Source organism: Salvia hispanica, chromosome 2, assembly GCF_023119035.1.
Source record: "Salvia hispanica cultivar TCC Black 2014 chromosome 2, UniMelb_Shisp_WGS_1.0, whole genome shotgun sequence".
Classification (NCBI taxonomy): domain Eukaryota; kingdom Viridiplantae; phylum Streptophyta; class Magnoliopsida; order Lamiales; family Lamiaceae; genus Salvia; species Salvia hispanica.
In genome coordinates, this window is record NC_062966.1 from 10,014,681 (window position 1) to 10,033,803 (window position 19,123).

Here is a 19,123-nt window from a genome sequence, read left to right on the forward strand (position 1 = left end):
CCATTAGAGATGTCACATTTCAAATTTTAGAAAAAGTTTCTTCTCACGACAATATAAATATTATATTTTCTCTCTCCACTTAACATACAAAATAAAACTTCCTAAAATTTCGTACCATCTCACAGGTGCGACATCTTTTGTAGGACGGAGGGAGTATAAGTATTTACGAAGGGCTAAATTCAAGCAGAGTTAAATAAGAAGAGTATCTTTTTAGAACACTTTCTTAGGAAATCTGTCACATTTTATTCCTTTGACAGTTCCGAGGATTCTACTTTATCGGTAGTTAGAATTGAGACGGGCGGCGCCGCCCAAACACTCCGCTGTGGTAGGTGGTGACAGTTGCCGTTGCCGCCATTTTTGTCAGGCTGAACTGGAGTAACGGACCGGACTTATAATTTCGGTTTAAAAGAGCTTCTGCATACACTCAAAAGCCTCATAATCTGAGCCCATTAACAAAAAGCGGCCCAATTAAATGAGTAGTTATATAATCCAACGTGTCCTTTCCTAAATTAATTAAATAAATAAATTTATCTTCTTTTTTAAATAATGTTTGACACGTAAATCTGAAAATAATTAACCTTATAAATATGAGTTCCCTTTAATTTTATATTATAATGTGCTTCGATTATTCATAACTCAATTCCTTGCCAATTACTACTTCCTCCATCCAGTGGACAGCATAAGTTTTTGTACAAACTTGACTAAGTAGGATAAAAAAAATGATTGAATTAATTTCAAACGAGTTTTTGGAAAAGAAATCTTCTACATTGTAAGCTAACAAATGCTACTATACAGGCGAATGCTCTTCTCCACACACACATACACACAACACATAATAGTTTATCTTTAAGATATGGGAGTCATTGGTTCTGGAGTGGATGCTGAAACTCTTCCTCTAAGGACTAAGAGACTCCTCTGATATGGTACTACCATCTTTCTTCTGATAAAAAGCTCTAGCTAGATCATGAATCTTGAGCTTGGTAGAAGCAGCAGAGTTCAACATACACCGATTCTCGTACACGAATTTCGACACAAATATAGCTAGAGCCAAGGATGATGAGAGACCAGCTACTAGAAAGAGGCCTTTGAAACTATCTGCACTGAGGCTTTTGGTGTTCACTGTTGCTCCATCACTGCCTCTGCACCTTCCTTCTTTAAACCATTTTCTTGAAATCCTCTCCATTTCCTCATCCTCTTTCAGCCTCAGGATCGCCCTTGAAACATCAGCAACTAGTGGCGAGCCCTTCGGAAATGCCTGAGAAAGAGGACATGCCTTTGAATATTGATTGGACGCGTTGAAGCCTTGAAGGATATAAATATATATATACGACTTACAAATCCGAAACCAGAAGTCTGGTATATTGGGCCAATCATAGTATACTTCCTGCAATATTTGGAAAGAAACATCCTAATGTAAGGGAGCTCATCAACAATGGCAGCCACTCCTCCATTCCTGCTACCTTTGGAGAGGGCGACGTCGTATTCTTTCAGTGTTCTGTAGCTTCTGAACTTGGAGGTATCGAAATTCATGTTTCTCAATAGTCCGGTGACAAAGGAGCCATACTGGTACCCGATGTAGTCACCCTCCTCGATCAGATCGTGGATGTCGGTGATGGTAGGCTGAAGCTGCTGCACAGTTAGCATTGATGTCAAGCTTGCTGTGTAACTCGAGCTCAGAACCAGCACCACAAACATCCATATAATCACCACAAATCTTGTTAAATTGCCAACAATTCTCTCCCCTGTGACAGTCAGTCACTTCATATTTACACAAACAGAGCTCAATTGATAATGAGATTGAATTAAATATGCGGCTTTCTGTGTGCAAAAACAATGGTTGAGAAGGCGAACCAGAAGACAGTTCCAACTTGTTGAAGAGGAGGACCTTGGAATTCCTCGTTCACGCGATGCTCAAGAGCCCACACAACGAATCCAGTGAAGAAAAAGCATGCTCCGGCTGCTAGCCACAGCCCCGTCGTGAGAGGTTTCATGAAAATCCAAGCGTTCCTGCTGTCGTTGTCCTTGATTGGGACGATGACAGCAACGCCAGATTCTGTGTAGGGGAAGCTGAAATCGAGTAGTTCCGATCTGTTTGCTGTGATGGTGATATCTCCGACCACTATATCGTACTTCTGTTTCAGACATTGGTTAGTGCTTACCAAACAATCTAAAAGACTATGATGAAGATAGAAAATATAAACCTCAGAAATGGCTTCCAAATTAGATTTCAGGTTAGAAATGTCACTATAATCTCCATCTTTCTGGTGATCAACATATTCAATGGGGAAAAACTCATATGGTATAGCATATGGTAGCAATTCCATCACTTGTTTGAAAACATCAATGCAAAAGCCAGTTGCTTCAACAATATTTGTTTCTGAATTCCTCTCTGTTTTGGTAAACTCAGAGAATCCACCACTCCTCACAGTAACTCCAACTTTCAACCTTGTTCCATTTTTCGGAACCTCCGTGCCTTTGGGCACAGCGACTGTCCCTCCTGGCCATAGCACGACCCCAAGGGCATCTTTTTTGGTCGAGTAAACTGCATTCGAATCATCTGTGATCAGCTTCTGTGAAATGCCGTAGCTTTCGGTCCAGAATCCAACTCTATTTGCTCCTGAACCAACAACATTCACTATCTCAAAGGCAGATGCCTTCAACTGCCCGTTGCTTAGATTGAAATTGCCACTCAACCCTCTGAACTCATAGTTTCTGATCATATGAACAAAAGATGGATCACTATTTGAAGTTCCTATTGCTTCCAAATCTGTCAAATTCCATCTCTGCATAAGTTTCTTGAACCGTGGGGATGCTACTCCAACACGTTCGAATGCATCAGCTAACGCTGTTGTGATATCATAAGCCCACAGCCCAAAAACATTAACTTCTGTTCTGTCCATCTCCGGATTCTCCTCATGGAACCTCCTTCTCCATCTCTTAGTGAAGCGGCTAAGTTCACGAGATCTAGGAATGTAAGGCCTCACGCCAACTATGCCTTGCATTGCCTCAATGGTTTCTGAATCAACAGAATCCAAACCAGTTATAATCCAAGCATACCCCTTGGCCAGCATCCCGGCTTCTTCAACCATTTGGAAGAACCGGGATGCAAGATTTGATAGCATAACCACGATGAACACCTTTGTTTGTAGGGTCTTCAATTGCTGTAGTTGTTGAAGAAGCTGATGATGTTTGGCAGGAGTTACAGCACTTAGTTTTGACAGTAAAACATTGTGGTTTAACATTTCTTCAGCCAAAACTGGTACTAATCCACTCCCATAATTGCTGTCTTCATAAACTAATGTGACTTCCTTCCAACCAAAGGCCTTCACAATTGCTGCAGTTGCTTTGGCCTGGGAGGACGAACGCCACGCTGATCTAATAAAGTACTGCGATTCTTTAGATGACAGGATCGGGCTCATTGGTGGAGATATTACTGGAACTCTCACTTTGTCGCCTATATCTATCACAAAGTCTGCTTGAACGGATCTCTGAGGCCCAAGTATGGCCATTACTTGAGTATTCTTGAGTAGTTCTATGGCTGCAAGAAAGGTCTAATGAGGAAAAATATAGCAGAGAGTGAAATAGTATGGATGAGAATAAGATTTTTTACCAGCAGAAGCTGCAGCAAATGCATCAGTGCCGGAGTCCCTGAAATGAGGCACAATCATGGCGGTGTGGTCACGGTTGGAGTAGAAATCTTCGATTGCCATAGAGATGCAAGACCTGCATATCTTTCCAAGAGTAGTGTGAAGATCAAGAATGGCACCTATATCAGCCTTTACAGCTGTTGCATTTCGACAGTTCAACTGAACAACGCAAAAGCTCATGAAGATAAGCGTAAAAATGCAACAGAATCTTGGTATCTCCATGAGCATGTACACTACACAACAGTTGAAAGAATAGACAACTGTTGCATAGAAGAAATGATAGAATAAAGCAAATTTCAAACATCTCTCAGTATGTGGACTAAGAAACCTGCTGTTCTAATGCAGCTTATTAAATATTTACCTTGACTTCAAGAAAAACCTGTTCAAATATATTGAATGTTGACAAAAATGCATAACCAATTAGTGTGGCCCATGTTTCAAGAAAGATAATTATATTCTTAACAGAAGCGACTGCAAGCTTATGGTCTTCCCTACGGCATTACATAGGAGAGAGAGAGAGGTGGAAATGATGTGACAACAATATTCTATCTGCAAGTCAATGGAAACAACATAATTGAGTAGAATTTTCATTTGTGCTACATCTGCATTTTTGACAATTTAACCAAACAATGCAAAAGCTCTTCAAGATAAGCATATAAAATTAACAGGAAGGATACAGCAATTGCTGAGTTTAAATATTTAGTTTGATCTTATTAAATTGAAGTAGTTTTACCAAAACGAACTCAACAACAGAAACTCCATACCTATGAATTATCCTCAGGAATTTTTGATTCAATTATTGAGAGCTGAACAAAACCTCTAGCAAGATCACAAAACCAGAAGCCTTGTGTTCAGATCAATCATGGTAGGAGGCCAACATATTAGCCCTTCTTCATCACACCACTCAAAAGCCTGAAATTGAGTTCATAATCTGAGCCCAATTAACATAAAAGCAGCCCAATTTATTGACACATAATTTTAGTTTTTTTAACAGAATCTATGCATGAACCTCTTGCACTCCAAATTAACAATTTGGTGTTGAAAAATTATAAGTACCCCTTTTAAATATAATGAATAAAGATAAATATAATTTCCCCTTTTATTTTATATTGTAATGTGCTTCCATTTAATAAAGTGTCTAGAGGTGTAGTATTGTTATTGCAATGAATCGTGTACTGGGGGAGTCCAGTTTGATAATATTCTCGAGAGGTGTTCAAGAAAGATTTTATTATTTAGAAACCTAGCCAGTTGGAATTTATTCCATAATAATAAATAAAGATTTTGAACTAGACAACTCTTGGAAAAAGATATTAATTAATTTAAATCAAATAGCAAATTTAAATTAATTAATGGATATTTATATCTTAAACATGAGAAATAATAAATTAAAGAGGTAAATCCCGGATTACTCGTAATTTGGGATTGGACGGGCAGTCAATATTATTATACTATAGTGGATGATAATAATATTCTGTTTGGACTTGTACTAAATTGGGGCTTAATTTAATTAGTAAAAGACCAACAGGTTAGGCCCAAGTCCAACCTCCATGGATTCCTAATCTGGCTCATCATAACTCTATATAAAAGGAGATTAACAGTTTTTTAACTCATTAATTTCGTTCCCCTCCTCTGTGAGTGGACGGTTTCTTCAGTTCTTCACAGAACTGAAGTTCTGTATTCTTTCTAATAAAGTCATTTTTGATTTTGACAAGCTTTGCCCACCCAAAGGTCATTATCTGAGTTCGGGATACAGATTAGAAGGTTCGTGGTTGAGTATGAAGAACATCACTAGGAGAAGGCGCAAAATCGTCGATTCTTCGGAGAATCTGTTCGGTAATCCTAAACCGTAGAATATCATGAATTAGGGTTTTAATTCCTTAAGCATGATTTATGTGCATTTTTCTATTCAATTTATTGTTTAACATGTGAGTAATTGATCCCATAATCGATCAAATAAATCTGTATGCATGATTTATTTATTTATAGATGACTTCCGTTGTGCAAGGGGCACCATACCCCATTCCCAGTAGTCTCATCAAATTCTTTATTCTTCTTATTATATTGCATGTATAATTGAAAATAAAATGTCCATTTTTTTATTTACTACTCCATCCGTCCCATAATAGATGACATAGTTGGAGAATGACCCCCGATTTTAGGAGATCTTATTTTGCGTGTTATGTGGAGAGAGAAAATAGTATATTTATATTAATGTGAGGGAGAATTTTTTCAAAAAAATAAAATGGAACATCTTTTGTGAGACAATCTAAAAAGGAAAGTATGTTATAGGAGGAAGAGAGTATCATTTTATAAATCAAATGTAATTTTTTAATATGGAGTTTTGAGAATTTTTATTAAGAAAAGTTGACTTAGAAAGGCAAAATGTTCTTGGAATATCTCGTGAAAATATTTTATTTAGAATATTTAGTGATTATCTTAAGATAAAAAAATTTTAAGAAAAAAAGTTTTTAGCAATAATTATTAGAACATTCACAATAGGGAGAGTCTTCTCGAAAGCCTTCCCAAAAATTCACAACCCTCTAACAACCCTCTGTCAGAGTACTCCCAACTTCCCTCCAATTTAATTATATCTAGAGAGAGAGTTTATAATCGAAATAATAAGAGATGTGAATAAAATGAAGTGCAATAAGTTGTATATATGGAGTTGAAATAAAAAAAACAAAAAGAAAAACAAAAGTCAAGATTGACTATCGAGCGCCCTCCGGCCATGCCCTTCCCTACGGCGTGTCGCCTTCGTAGGCGCTGGTGGGGGCGCCGTCCGCACAGGATGCGGGACGACGCCCCTATTGTGATCGCTCTTAAACCACGAGTTTGATTAGGCTGTCGCTAGTCCCACTTGATTTGAAATAGCACTATAAAATGGGCTAATATGCCTAATTAAAAAAAAAAACTCAAATGCCAGTCATCACTAACCTATCACCTCCTCGCCTCTATAACTGAAACGTCGATTTGCTCTGCGCGAGGACGACCGCTGATTGGGTGATAAGAGTTTAATCTCTTATCAAGTAGGAAGATATGAAAAAGTTAGAAAAGTAAATATAGATAAGGGCTAATAGCCTTAAAAATTATGAACTTTCACAAAAGTTTGGTTTTTCCCGTGAACTATAAATGTTGCGTTAAAAGTCAAGAACTTTATCGGGTTGTGTAAATTTCCTGGAAGACCCGACCCGGTATATTTTCGGCCGAAACTTATCCTACATGGCTGCCGGAGTTGTGACATGGGATATCGTCTGTCAATACACAAAACGACGTCGTTTTTACACGCACAAAACGACGTCGTTTTGTGCAGTTTCTGTTAAAAATTTAAATAATCAATTAGGGTTATATGATTCTTCTTCAATTCCTTCCTCCCATCACGAAGTCCAATCTGCAATTTCTCCCTCTCGTCCTCCTTCTCCAGCTGCAATTCCTCCATCCCGTCGCAATTCATCCTCTTCCATCTGCAATTCCTTCATCCCGTCGCGATTTCGTCTTCAATCAAATACAAGGTTAGATTTAATCGATTGTTAGATGTAGGGTTCGAAATCGATTGTTAGATGTAGGGTTCGATTTCGATTGTTAGATGTAGGATTTTCGAATTTAGGGTAGGGTTCGATTTCGATTCAATCGAACTCGAATTGACATGAACTTTATTGTTTGTTAACTTTGGATTGTAAACTGATTCAATTTTTGCAAGGCCTCGATTCAAGAACTCGAATTGACATTAACTTTCGATTTGTGCTTCACAATTGGCAGCTTTCAATTAGGGTTCAAAAATAAATCGATTAATAGAATCGCATGGGAGCACTTGAGCACTGGTTTCAATAATATACATGAGAGGGATTTGTGCTTTTGATTTCAAGAACTCGATTTCGATTGTTGAGCACAGATTTGAGTTGAGCGCAGATATGTTGAGCACAATTAGTATTCATTTTGCAGATTTGTTGATTTGATTGAGTTTGCATTAATTTTCAAAAACAAGTCGAACAAATTGAATTTAGGCATGAATTGAACACGTATTGTTGATTCGATTTTCAGTTGCAAGTTGAATTATTTTTCATTTGAGTTGAAATGCTTTCATTGGCCATAAGTTTGTAGATTTGTTGAGTCTCTTTGAGCATAGATTTGATTTGATTTTCAACAACTTAGTTTGAGCATAAATTTGATTTGATTTAGGATGTCCACATCGTCGTGTAATATGAGCCACGGGAGTTGGCCAAGGCCCGAAGTCGTGGTTCGTAATCACGGAATTGAAGCTGAAGTTGTAACATCGAGGACGAATGCCAATCCTGGGCAACGTTTCTATCGGTGCCATATTTGGAAGGAAGATGACTGCAAGTTCTTCCGCTGGATTGATCCATCTTTGTCACCCAATCAAGAGAACTATATGCAAAAAATGAAGATGGAGCAGGTCAACATGCAAAAAGCATTGCAAGCGAGAGTTGCTATGCTAAATACGCTACATGAGAAAGTTCGTTCGAAAGAAGTTGAACTTGAATCACTTCAAATTGTGGCTAAAAATTTGCGTCGACAAAACCGGAACTTGAAGTATGTCGTTTTGTGTTTATGTGCCGTGGTCTGGCTTCTAATCTAGATTCTAAGAGACCAAATTATGCAATAGTGTAATATTACTCAATGTCAAATGTCAAGAAAACATCCCAAATATCTCCAAAAGTCAAGAATACATCCTAAATATTACTAAATCTCAAAAGTCAAGAACACATCATAAACAAATAACATCTTCAGGTTGCACTCTGTTGAGTAGATCCAATTCCAGTTGTATCTGCTCTAGTCGGTCCTGCTCCAACCCTGGGTCCAACCCTCCCTCTTCTTCCACTCCATCTTCCCCTACCTCCACCTCGAACCGTGGTGGCGCCACTATGTGACGTCGATTCTTATGGCGTATTGCGAGACCTTCCCTTTTTTGCCTGACAAAAATTGAATCAGTTTACAATGTGTTAGACCAAGACACAAATTAATGTATTAAAGTCAAACTAAAATCGACCTTTGGTTTCTCTGGCAAATGAACAGTCTCATTCTTGCATGTCCTAGTGTTGTGGCCTTCTGTTTTGGCAAGTCATCACACATATCTTCCATAGCTTGTTTGGTCTGGTTGGATCCTTCTCAAATGGGTCCCTCCTCCTAACTTTCTTAGGTCTACCAGGCATCTTTCTCATATGTAGAGGTGTGACTGGAAAACCATAATTTCTCCCCATTCAAAGCTGGTAGGCCATACCCGTATGCCACCTTTAATATGAATGTTAAGGATTCAAGACACATATGTTTGCCCAGGACTTGCTCTTGTAAATATTTTAACAACCCAAACAAATCCAACAAGAAATGAAACAATAAAATTGGTGGAAAAGGAAGAGGATGAAGGTGTTATGATTTGGATAGATGCTTGGAACCTATGGACCTTCTACAAAACAATAAAGACAACCCAAGGCAACTTTCACCAAAGCAAAAATCTAATGACTCCATAAAACTAGCAACAAAAGAACTATAATTGCATACCTTAACATTTAATCTAAGCCCGACAATAGATTAAGTGCAACCACAAGGGATTTTGATAAATCTTCAAAGATGAAGAAGGATGCTCAATGTTGAGACTGTGTTTGATTACAAATGAGTTCAACGCTTGCCAAGAACAAACCCTAGTGTACTATTTATACTAGAAGTGAAAAGGGAGCAAAATAAAACAAGTCTTGGTCAAAAAGTCACATCTCAGACAAAACACCCGACCGGGTGTTTTCCACGGCTCATTTTGCCCGCCCGCGTTAAGTTTCTGGACAAAAATCGGATTTTCGACTAAAATGCCTGACCAGGTGTTTTCGGGGTGGCAAAAAACTCGCCCGCGTGTTTCTTTCTGCATTGCGCGACTTTCTTAAAACGATCATAACTTCCTCATCCGGACTCCGATTGAGACATGCAAGATACTCACGCGAAGATCCTTCGACATGAAGACAATGGTGGTCTGATGAGAGAATTTGAACTTTATCTTCATAGTGAAATTCCAGTTTGAATCAGACCTCTGAATTCAGCTTGGCTCCTTGTCATGTCTTCAACCCTCTTCTCGGACCCCAATCAACCCATGGTCTTCGATATCGTTGTATTCTGTGGTGAATATCCGGATTCACATCATCCTCCTTCTTGTGAAATGATTTTTCGTCAAATCTTGTTCTTCGATTCTTCTTTAGGACACCCGGATTCACATCATCCCCTCCTTCTTTTGAAGGATTTGTCCTCAAATCCCGATCAGGTACACTTGAACCTTGGGCAATGAGTGATTCATCTTGACATTGTACCCATGAGCTTATTACCGGTAAGAAGTTATTCGGTGCCTCCTCAACTCAGGGTTCACATTCAAAACCTTCCAATTTCTGCATCACTAGGTCACCAAAGGTGAAAGACAAGTCGAAATAGTTAGTGAAATAAGTGTCGCTCTTCTCACCAAGGGGAAAAATGATAGGGTGATTGAGAGCCCTCCCATGGGTGATCTTAGAATCTAACAAACAACCTTTTTTTCTCACATGCTTGTGGTTTTTCTCTCTTGAAAGCGTTGATTCACACTCACCCCCACCACTCTCTCTTGGCTTTTGCGTCTTTGCCTTTTCTCACACTCTATTGGCTTTTGAAGCATGCTCTCACTCTCTAGCTTTTCCTCTTTCTCTCGATTCTCCCTCAAGTGCTTGTTTCCATTAGCAACCTCATGTAGCTTTGGTTCGGTGTTCAAGATTTGAAGGGCATTCAATGGCTCACATTCGTCCTCGGCTTCCACTATGCTAGACACGCCATCATTGAAAGTTGGGCGTGCGTCTTCTTCATGTATGACCGTGGACTCTTTTTCATCCTCACATTTCTCTTCATCAGCATTGGCAACAAAATCCACCCTATGTCTGACACGCTCTTTAACAATGTGGTTAACACTGTCACACTCATTATCGAGTTAAGTTGTTTTGTTCAGTCATTGACATGCAAGCTCAAGAGTTGAATCACCGTTTTAATGAAGTCAACACAAATTTACTTCTGTGTATGACATGTTTGGATCCTAGAGACTCATTTTCTGCATTTGATTTAGAGAAGTTGCTCCGCCTTGCCAAGTATTATCCACTTAAATATTCTGAAGTTACTTTGTATGAGCTTGAAAGTCAGCTTGATAACTTTATTTTTGATGTTAGCACATATGAAAGGTTTTCAAAAGTATCGGAAATTGCAGGTCTTGCTCAGAATATGGTTTCTACAAGGAAACATGAGAATTTTCCGTTGGTTTATTTGTTAATTAAATTGTCATTGCTCTTACCCGTTACAACTGCTTCAGTTGGAAGAGCTTTTTCAGCAATGAAACTCGTTAAGGCTTCTCTATGGAATCATATGGGAGACCAACTATTGAATGATTGCTTAGTTCCTTATATTGAGAATGATGTGTTTGTTACTGTAACTGATGAAGCTATTATGCAGTGGTTTCAGAAGATGAAAAGTAGAAGAGGAATGTTATAGTATCATTGTACGGAACTATATGTTTACAACATTATATTTATATTATGTAATATTATTTATGTTTCATTTTATTATTTGAATTTTTTATTTGGACCCTCCAACCGTAAAATCTTGGCTTCGTCTCTGCATCAAAGCATTGTGTTGGCATGAGGAATGCCTTGCTGAATCTGCTCGGGTTCTTGTCCATTCAATATGCAAAAGCTTGCCCATCTTCCTTCTCTAACTCCCGGCATGCCAATTCATACTCCTGCATGTAGGTACTTCTAACCAACTTCCAAAAAAGCTGCTTCAATTTAGGACCTTTGTGATTTTTTTTCTAATTGGTATAGATGTGTCTTGCACAATTTCTATGCTCAGCCAATAGGATAAACTCCTTTACTGCATTCTGAAGCCCCTACAATCGTAAATATGTGTGTAAGTTGTAAGCTAAGTGTTCAACGAATGAAAAAGTAAAATGTCAATTAAGATTATACCTTTTGCTGATCACTTATGATAGTAATCTCAACTCTTTCACTCAAGTTCAGCTCTTCCACTAGAATGTTAATGAACCAAGTCCAGCAAACCTCGTTCTCAACTTCAACCACTGCCCAAGCAATATGATACATTTGATTGTTCCCTCCAGTTCCCACTGCCGATAACAATATGCCAGCCAGGTATGTCTTCAGGAATGCCCCATTCAATCCAATCACCATTCTACATCCCTCCTTAATATCGTTTCTCAAACCACTAAATCCAATGTACATTGCCTTGAATATAACACCTACATCGACATGTAGTTCAAACCTACCTTCTTTGTCAGCTCTACTCAATTCAAGTACATACCTCCTCAGCTTGGCATAATTATCTTCCACAGTTCCCCTCAACAGATCAATAGTTTTTCTCCTTAAATAGAATAACTTCCACCTAGAGGCCTCAACAGCATACCTCTGCATTAAATCTTTACTTAGATCTTTACAAGTCATATTTGATTTAAGCTTAAAGACTTTTAAGTATTTCCTAGCAATCCAGTTGGATGAAGCAATTTTATTCCTCATAGCCCTAGGACTAGTGTGAACCCCTTCCTGATTTTTTTTTTATTAAAAATGCATCATCCTTCTTCACTCGACTCCCAAAAATCATCCATTCACAAGGACTCTGACAATCTGCTTCAACTTCCTTCGTACTTGCTCTTTTAAAATGAATCTGTCATCCATTCAACCCTGCATTATCTGTCAGAGCGTCTCTAGCTTGGTGACCATCAATAAATCCAATACCAGCACTGAATGTGAGAAGCTTATGATCACATTTTGGATCATACACCACTTTAGCATGTCGTTGTCTAGATCGTCTCCCTTCATCTTCAAAATCAGTGGAGTCAGAGTAAATATCATCCTCTTCAGAATTTTCATATTCAGACACATAGTCACTCTTCTGACCTCCATTGACTATCCTCTGGAACATTTCATCAGTTATAACAAAGGCCTTCTTCCTCTCTTTCATCTTCTTTCTGCCTTGTGTATATTCTTCATCCTCAAACACTAGCTCATCGGCTTCCATTTCATCATCGGTCTCCTCTTCACTTGATGGTATGTAACTCCCATCACTTTCACTGTCATACACTCCCTCTCCCAAAATTTCATTAGCTGATCCAACCCCCTCATGTACAGAACCACTCATATTCTTCTCAACAGCCTCTTCTATATTCTGATCAGTGGGTTTAGCAGAAGCACTTGTATTCACACCATGACTCATGTACTTACCTACAGAATCACTGAAATTCTCCTCCACAGAAGCACTCATATTCTCCTCCATAGAATCACTCAAACTCTTACTACCAGCCTTATCCACATTATCATCCACAGACAGAGTCATCGTCTTACTCACAACCTCACTTACATTCTTACTAAATGTTTCACTTCCATGCTTCTCTGAAGACTTAACCACCTTCTCACTGCCACTTTTACCAAAAGATATAACAACATCCTTACTAACCCTTTCAACAACCCTCTTCTCCACTGATTGAACCACATTATTCTCTACACTTTTTTGAACCACACTCTTACCCTTGCTCACAGAAGTGGACTTCCTAGTCTTTGTGGCAGAATCAAAGTTACTATTTTCAACAACTCTCTTGCTATTTTTCACAATTTCAACCTTATTCAACACCCTCTCTTCCACATGTTCACCACACATGCCTACACTCCTATGTTCCAGTATTTGTTCTAATCCTGTAGTAGACTTCCACCAATCAACAATATATATACTACACATTCTGTTAAAACTCACTCCTAGAGTAGCAGATAACATCTCCATCACCTCCTTATCACTTTTAATATCCATGGGTTGCTGTCATAGGATTCACAAAGGTTAGTCTACTTCATGTGTCAATCTCTATTTTATTCAATTCCTCAACTAAATCAAAATACCCAAATCTGTCTGGGTCTAGACCACTAGCCTATGTCGTTCCACCACCAACATATTTCTGAAACTTACCGTTTGAAATGAAATGTCCCCCATGGTGACTGTAAGGCCAAAAACACCATCCATATACAAATTCCAAACTCAAAATCAAAAAACTAAACTAACTCAACTCAATTTCAAAATCAAAAATTCTAAACTAACTCAAAATCAGAAAATGCCTGAAAATAACTCATTCCTGTATACTTTAAAAGTGAACGACTATTGACTCAAAATTAAAAATATAAATCCTAAAGCTCACTCCCTCATAAGGATGTTTTTATGCAAATTGGAGGCTTTACCCATAAGAAACAATCAATTTTTATTGTGCCTGAGTAGTTATATAGATTTTCTAGAACAAAAAATGAGTCTCTAAAGATGGGAGGACTTACGTAGCCGGTGGTGCCATCGGATTCCGTAGCCCTCGCCATCGCCGTCACCGTTACCACCGCTGAAGATGGGAGCACTTGAGCGCAGAAGATGGGTTTGTCAATTCGTTTGAGTTGTGTTTCAATTGATAGTGAATTTGGGGATTTGGGGGATAAGTGTAAAAAGTAATGCTTTTGTTTATTAAAAAATTAAAAAAACTCCATCTCAACAGCCAACTCATCATCCACGTCAGCGTCAATATCGCCATCTTAGCCGGAATACCCGATACGGAAATCGGCACACGAAAGTAAAGTTCATGACTTTTAACACAACATTTATAGTTCACTGGAAAAATCAAACTTTTGTGAAAGTTCATGGATTTTTAAGGCAATTAGCCCTAAAGATTACAATAAAAAGTACTCTAACTTATTAAACAAGAATACAATATACGAGAAGATATGATGAACTAATAATACACAAAATTTTAAGATATGAGAGATATGCTTGTAAGCTGTAGCTTTATGCTTGAATCACTGGCAACGGCCAAGTCCCTGCCTTGAATGGCGGCTTGGCCAAGGCTAGATCCATCCGTGCACGCCATGGATTGGCAGTTCTTTTTTTTTTTTATGAATTACAGTTTCTTAATTTCTCATTCAAATTTTAAAAAAGGAAGACAAAGCATAATTTAATCGACAATTTTTTTTTTCGTAAAAGTATGAAATATGAAGCATAATTTAATCGAAAATTGTAATTTTAAGATGTAAACAAACGTATGTAGAGATTAAACCAACGGCGGGTGTAAACTGTTAATAGGCCGAGCCTTTTATATAGTGAAGCCCAATAAGAGGTATGGGCCAGGCTTGTCAAAATTGATTGAAACACATTGGGGGACCCACCCACCTTATGCTGATCACATGCACGGCCGTCCATGGAGTTTCTCGATAAAATTCCAGTATTCACCTGGAAACTTCGCTGCAAATACGTTGATTTTAAATTTCTCCCTTTTACTTCCTCAACCTTCATTCTTCCCTCCTCAATTTCAACTATTTTGTTTTTCATCCAAAACATACATTTTAGATCAATTTTGGAACCCTAAGTCTCATACTCGCCAATTGCAATCACATAGTAAATCAGCACCATGAGGAGGGTGTTTGGAGTGAAGAAGGATAAGGAACCGCCGCCCTCCGTTCAAGATGCATCTGACCGGGTTTGAAATTCTACTGATTCACTTTACATTTCGTTTTTGTGTCATTGGATTATAAATGCTGTCTGCATTTGCTGGAGAGACAGATATAGATTGTGATTGGGGATGGGAGGGGGTTCAGATGTTAAGGATAAGTGGAATAAACAACCACCACAGTTTTGGGTGTTATCCAGGTGGGGAATAGATTGAACTCAGCCTCATGCGGTATAAATAGAACCGAGAATCATTTATATTGTTTCGTTTCCTAATTTCGCATTTTGGAGTCCATCTCCGTTAATAGGTTTTGTTTTGGTTTGTTTCTGTTCCCTTCCACTTCCTATTAAACAAGGAGAGTTTTTTCCCACCACTCTTTTTGTCCCCTTCTCTTCCCATAATCTAAATCATCTTTGCTGAATATATGAGAAGGTGACATTTTGTAGGTTTTTAATACCTCTATGTTCTTCGTTTTGTTTTTTTTGCTTCTTATATAATTTTAGGGGCCTCTTTCTGTCCTTGTCACTTTTATGTACTCATTTGAGTTGTTAAAATGGATGCATAGTTTATAATTTTTTTATTACAGATAAATAAAAGAGGTGAAAATGTTGATGAAAAGATACAAAAACTTGATGCTGAATTAGTGAGATATAAAGAGCAGATCAAGAAGACGCGACCAGGCCCAGCACAAGAAGCTGTTAAGGCTAGAGCCATGAGGGTTCTCAAGCAAAAAAAGATGTAAGTTGCATCAGTGTTGTGCTTGAATCTTAATTCATGTTGCATGGAAATCTTGTTAACTTTTTATATGTTTCCCCATGATGGTGACTGCATGAGTGGTTTTTAGACATGCCAACCCTCTGAGTCATGGGGTTCTTTTTGCATATTAACTGAGGGAGTCGAGGTTTTACAAGTTAAGTTTTGATGTATTCAAGGAGTTGGATTGTAACCATGAGCATCTTTTCTCAAATTGAGCAGGTATGAAGGTCAGCGTGATATGCTATACAATCAGACATTCAACCTTGATCAAGTTTCATTTGCTGCTGAAGGAATCAAAGATGCTCAACAAACAGTACGTGCTTGAGATGCTGCTTTCTTGTCATGAACTCACCGTCTCCTTTTAGTTTTGATTATTTGACTGGACATAGATGAGAGCATCTTATGAGTACCTTGCTTTTATATATTGATGATTTCTTGCATGATTGTGGGATTTTCGATTAGTTATTATTTTGTAGGCCGCACTTTGGAGATTCTTATAAACCAGAAAATTCTGAATTTTTAATATTGATAGTGTTTCATATTGTTGTTTAATATGATGTGCACTTTGAGATTTCCGCTAACATACATGTGAATGAGATTTTCTTCTATTTATGTTCATCACAATAAGATTAAATTTAAAATGTGCCTGATTGGTATTGGTCCCATCAAGAAATTTCAAATGTTTTTACACTAAGTGTATCGTATAATAGGCTAATACAGATGAAATCATGAAACCTATTGCCTATTTCTGATGTGTGATGTCTTGTGACTAATTTATGTCCTGATACTTGCATAGAGCTCTATATGTCGGCTTAAGTTTGATATGCTTCTTTGCTGCCCATCTATTGTATGGTTGTCTACTTGTCTCATTAAGAAACTGCATATAGATTGAGTTGGTCTGTCTTATTTTTTCGCATTCATTGCAGATGTCAGCTTTGAAGTCAGCAAACAAAGATCTTAAGGGAATGATGAAGACTGTGAAAATCCAAGACATTGATGTTTGTTTCTTCAATCCTGACACTTGTTTGCTTATGCATATATGTTGATGATGATCTTAAATTAACCAGTGGATTTTATGCATACAGAACTTACAAGATGAGATGATGGATCTTATGGATGTGAGCAATGAAATTCAAGAGTCTCTTGGTAGAAGCTATAATGTACCTGATGATATCGATGAGGACGATCTGATGGGTGGTAAGAATTAAATTCACTTAGAACTCAACTAACTATATTTGTCCAACTTCCACCTGATATTAAGAGTAAGGACTCGTTCACTTTGTCAGTTTTGGCTAGTTTTGAGCTCAAAACAGGGGAAATATGGGTGTTCAGTTTTAAGGTTATTAAACTGTGAAGCCCAATATATGAACCACAGCCCGCACTATTCATCTAAGCATCTCATGTTTGAAAACTCCCAAAGTTCGTGATTTTCAATTCTGTTCTTGAAAGTTGAACCAGAATTGGTGAGGTTTTTTACACTTTTGCCCCCGAAATTTTTCTTTTCCCCCAATTAGACTGGAAGCAAACTTTTATCAGAAGGGTAATTTAGTCCTTACACAGCTTTTTCCATTTACAGCCCACATGATAGCTCACCCAAATCGCATGTACTGAATGAACAGATTTGATCCATTTATTGGTGGGCCACCCATATTCAATACTGTCCTAGTTATAAATATGGGTTTTCCTAAATGGCTAAGTGAACTACTCCTAAGAGTTTTTTATCACTATTCCTGATGCTTTTCTGTAGAAGAGAGGGTAGAACTTAGAAGCATGCTCCTAGTGTTCTAATGCATACTTTCTGCTGCTAATTAAGTTAATTTACTAGTCAAAATGATGTTTTACCAGCATTAGGAACTAACTTTCTTACTTTTATTCTTGAATGTTCATGTTACACTTTGGTTCAACTACTCTGGATGTTTTTTTACTATTTTTTCAGTAGTTACTAGTTCCATATACTACTCTGTTGAGATTCTTTTATCTCATGACACAGAGCTTGATGCGCTGGAAGCAGACATGGGATTTGAAACTGAGAGTGATGGAGTACCTTCTTATCTTCAGCCTGATAAGGACTCTGATCTGGATTCAGAACTGAACTTGCCATCAGCACCAAGTGGGCATGCTGCAAATCCAGCAGGCAGAGTGAATATGCAGGTAATTCACTTCTTCTAGGCCAAATAGTTTAAAGGCCGTATATATATTTTTATATCCTATCACTTGGACTGAATACTAATTCAAACTTGATCTGTCTGTTATGCATACAGTCATGGAATATTCTACAATGGTGTACGATAAATGAATGCCGGTCTATGATTATAATCATTACTATATCTTTTCATACTTCTACTTATATTGCTCTTATTGATGACTAGGTTTAATTTTCTTTCTTGGCTGTCGTAGTTTCCTTTCTATGAACTGAGTATCTTAACTATTTAAAATGAGACGTGTCCCATTTATCTAGTTAGATTAGGAAAATAAAAAATTACGTATTATGTGTGGAAAGTAGGTTTACAAAATGCTCTTCATGAACTATTGCAGAATCTTTAGCTTGATCGTTTTGTGGTTCGTCACTCCCAATTGGGGTGTATTGTATGTTTTTTTTTGCATATGCAACTAATTTGGATTTAATCTTGCTAATGAAACTCTGACTGCTTCCCCATTGATTTATTACTATTCATGTATTTGCGGTACTTGTTCTGGCTTAACTGAATCTGATAAAATGATTTGATGTTGTTGACAGGGTGAGGATGAACTAGGTTTACCAGCCGTTCCTCGAGCAACTCTCCGAGGTTAAGAGGGAGTAATGGTGCAATTCATCGACCAAAAGTTTATTGTAAAGAATACGCTATTAGTCTGTGGTTCTTCTTGCATCTCTGTCTAGGTAAAAAGTAGTTGAACGTTGGGTGCATACGATGTCAATAGCCATGTGATTCTTTATCCTCCTTGTGGTGCTTGAACATGAACTCGAAGTTGGATTTTTGTACAGATTCTCCTGCTGGTTCTGGGCTTCGTTCAACAGTCTACTTGTTTTAATTCTCAACATAGCTCATGAATTGTTTTTTTTTTGCAGTGATAATTGCTATCTATAGTTTTCATGATTTTACCTAAAATAAATTACTCAAAAGGTTCAAGTAACTATTCCTGTTCCTGTAAGCATGTCTTTGGAAAGTTAAGTGAGAACACACGATCTATTTACCTAACACCTTCTATGAGGGATAGTCAATTTTTAACTTTTTTATGAAAA

The 19,123-nt window shown here is 37.8% G+C and overlaps 4 protein-coding genes across 7 annotated transcripts; 1 reads left to right on the plus strand and 3 right to left on the minus strand.

The window, feature by feature from the left end:
* Nucleotides 1–801: 801 nt before the first annotated feature.
* Nucleotides 802–3,268, minus strand: LOC125208557 (glutamate receptor 2.2-like). 4 transcript variants are annotated; one of them, XM_048108195.1, is made up of 4 exons: nt 2,202–3,268; nt 1,852–2,129; nt 1,336–1,742; nt 802–1,255 (listed from the first exon to the last, which is right to left on the minus strand). In XM_048108195.1, the coding sequence occupies exons 1-3, from the start codon at nt 3,240–3,242 to the stop codon at nt 1,580–1,582; spliced, it is 1,482 nt and encodes a 493-aa protein (XP_047964152.1). In that variant the 5' UTR covers nt 3,243–3,268; the 3' UTR covers nt 802–1,255; nt 1,336–1,579. The 4 variants fall into 4 exon arrangements, with proteins under 4 accessions (XP_047964152.1, XP_047964151.1, XP_047964153.1 ...); XM_048108194.1 differs by having other exon boundaries at nt 1,852–2,132; XM_048108196.1 differs by having other exon boundaries at nt 1,336–1,629; nt 1,852–3,268.
* Nucleotides 3,247–3,929, minus strand: LOC125206249 (glutamate receptor 2.3-like). The gene is made up of 3 exons (XM_048105531.1): nt 3,611–3,929; nt 3,388–3,538; nt 3,247–3,262 (listed from the first exon to the last, which is right to left on the minus strand). The coding sequence occupies exons 1-3, from the start codon at nt 3,873–3,875 to the stop codon at nt 3,247–3,249; spliced, it is 432 nt and encodes a 143-aa protein (XP_047961488.1). The 5' UTR covers nt 3,876–3,929.
* Nucleotides 3,930–11,222: 7,293 nt separating this feature from the next.
* LOC125203515 lies at nt 11,223–12,127 on the minus strand. The gene is made up of 2 exons (XM_048101878.1): nt 11,618–12,127; nt 11,223–11,538 (listed from the first exon to the last, which is right to left on the minus strand). Exons 1-2 carry the CDS (start codon nt 12,104–12,106, stop codon nt 11,461–11,463), a joined length of 567 nt encoding a protein of 188 aa, XP_047957835.1. The 5' UTR covers nt 12,107–12,127; the 3' UTR covers nt 11,223–11,460.
* A 2,766-nt stretch (nt 12,128–14,893) lies between these two features.
* LOC125205872 (vacuolar protein sorting-associated protein 60.1) lies at nt 14,894–18,919 on the plus strand. Its single transcript, XM_048105041.1, has 7 exons — nt 14,894–15,156; nt 15,713–15,864; nt 16,102–16,195; nt 16,809–16,880; nt 16,968–17,079; nt 17,873–18,033; nt 18,620–18,919. The coding sequence occupies exons 1-7, from the start codon at nt 15,088–15,090 to the stop codon at nt 18,671–18,673; spliced, it is 714 nt and encodes a 237-aa protein (XP_047960998.1). The 5' UTR covers nt 14,894–15,087; the 3' UTR covers nt 18,674–18,919.
* The last annotated feature ends 204 nt before the right edge of the window (nt 18,920–19,123 follow it).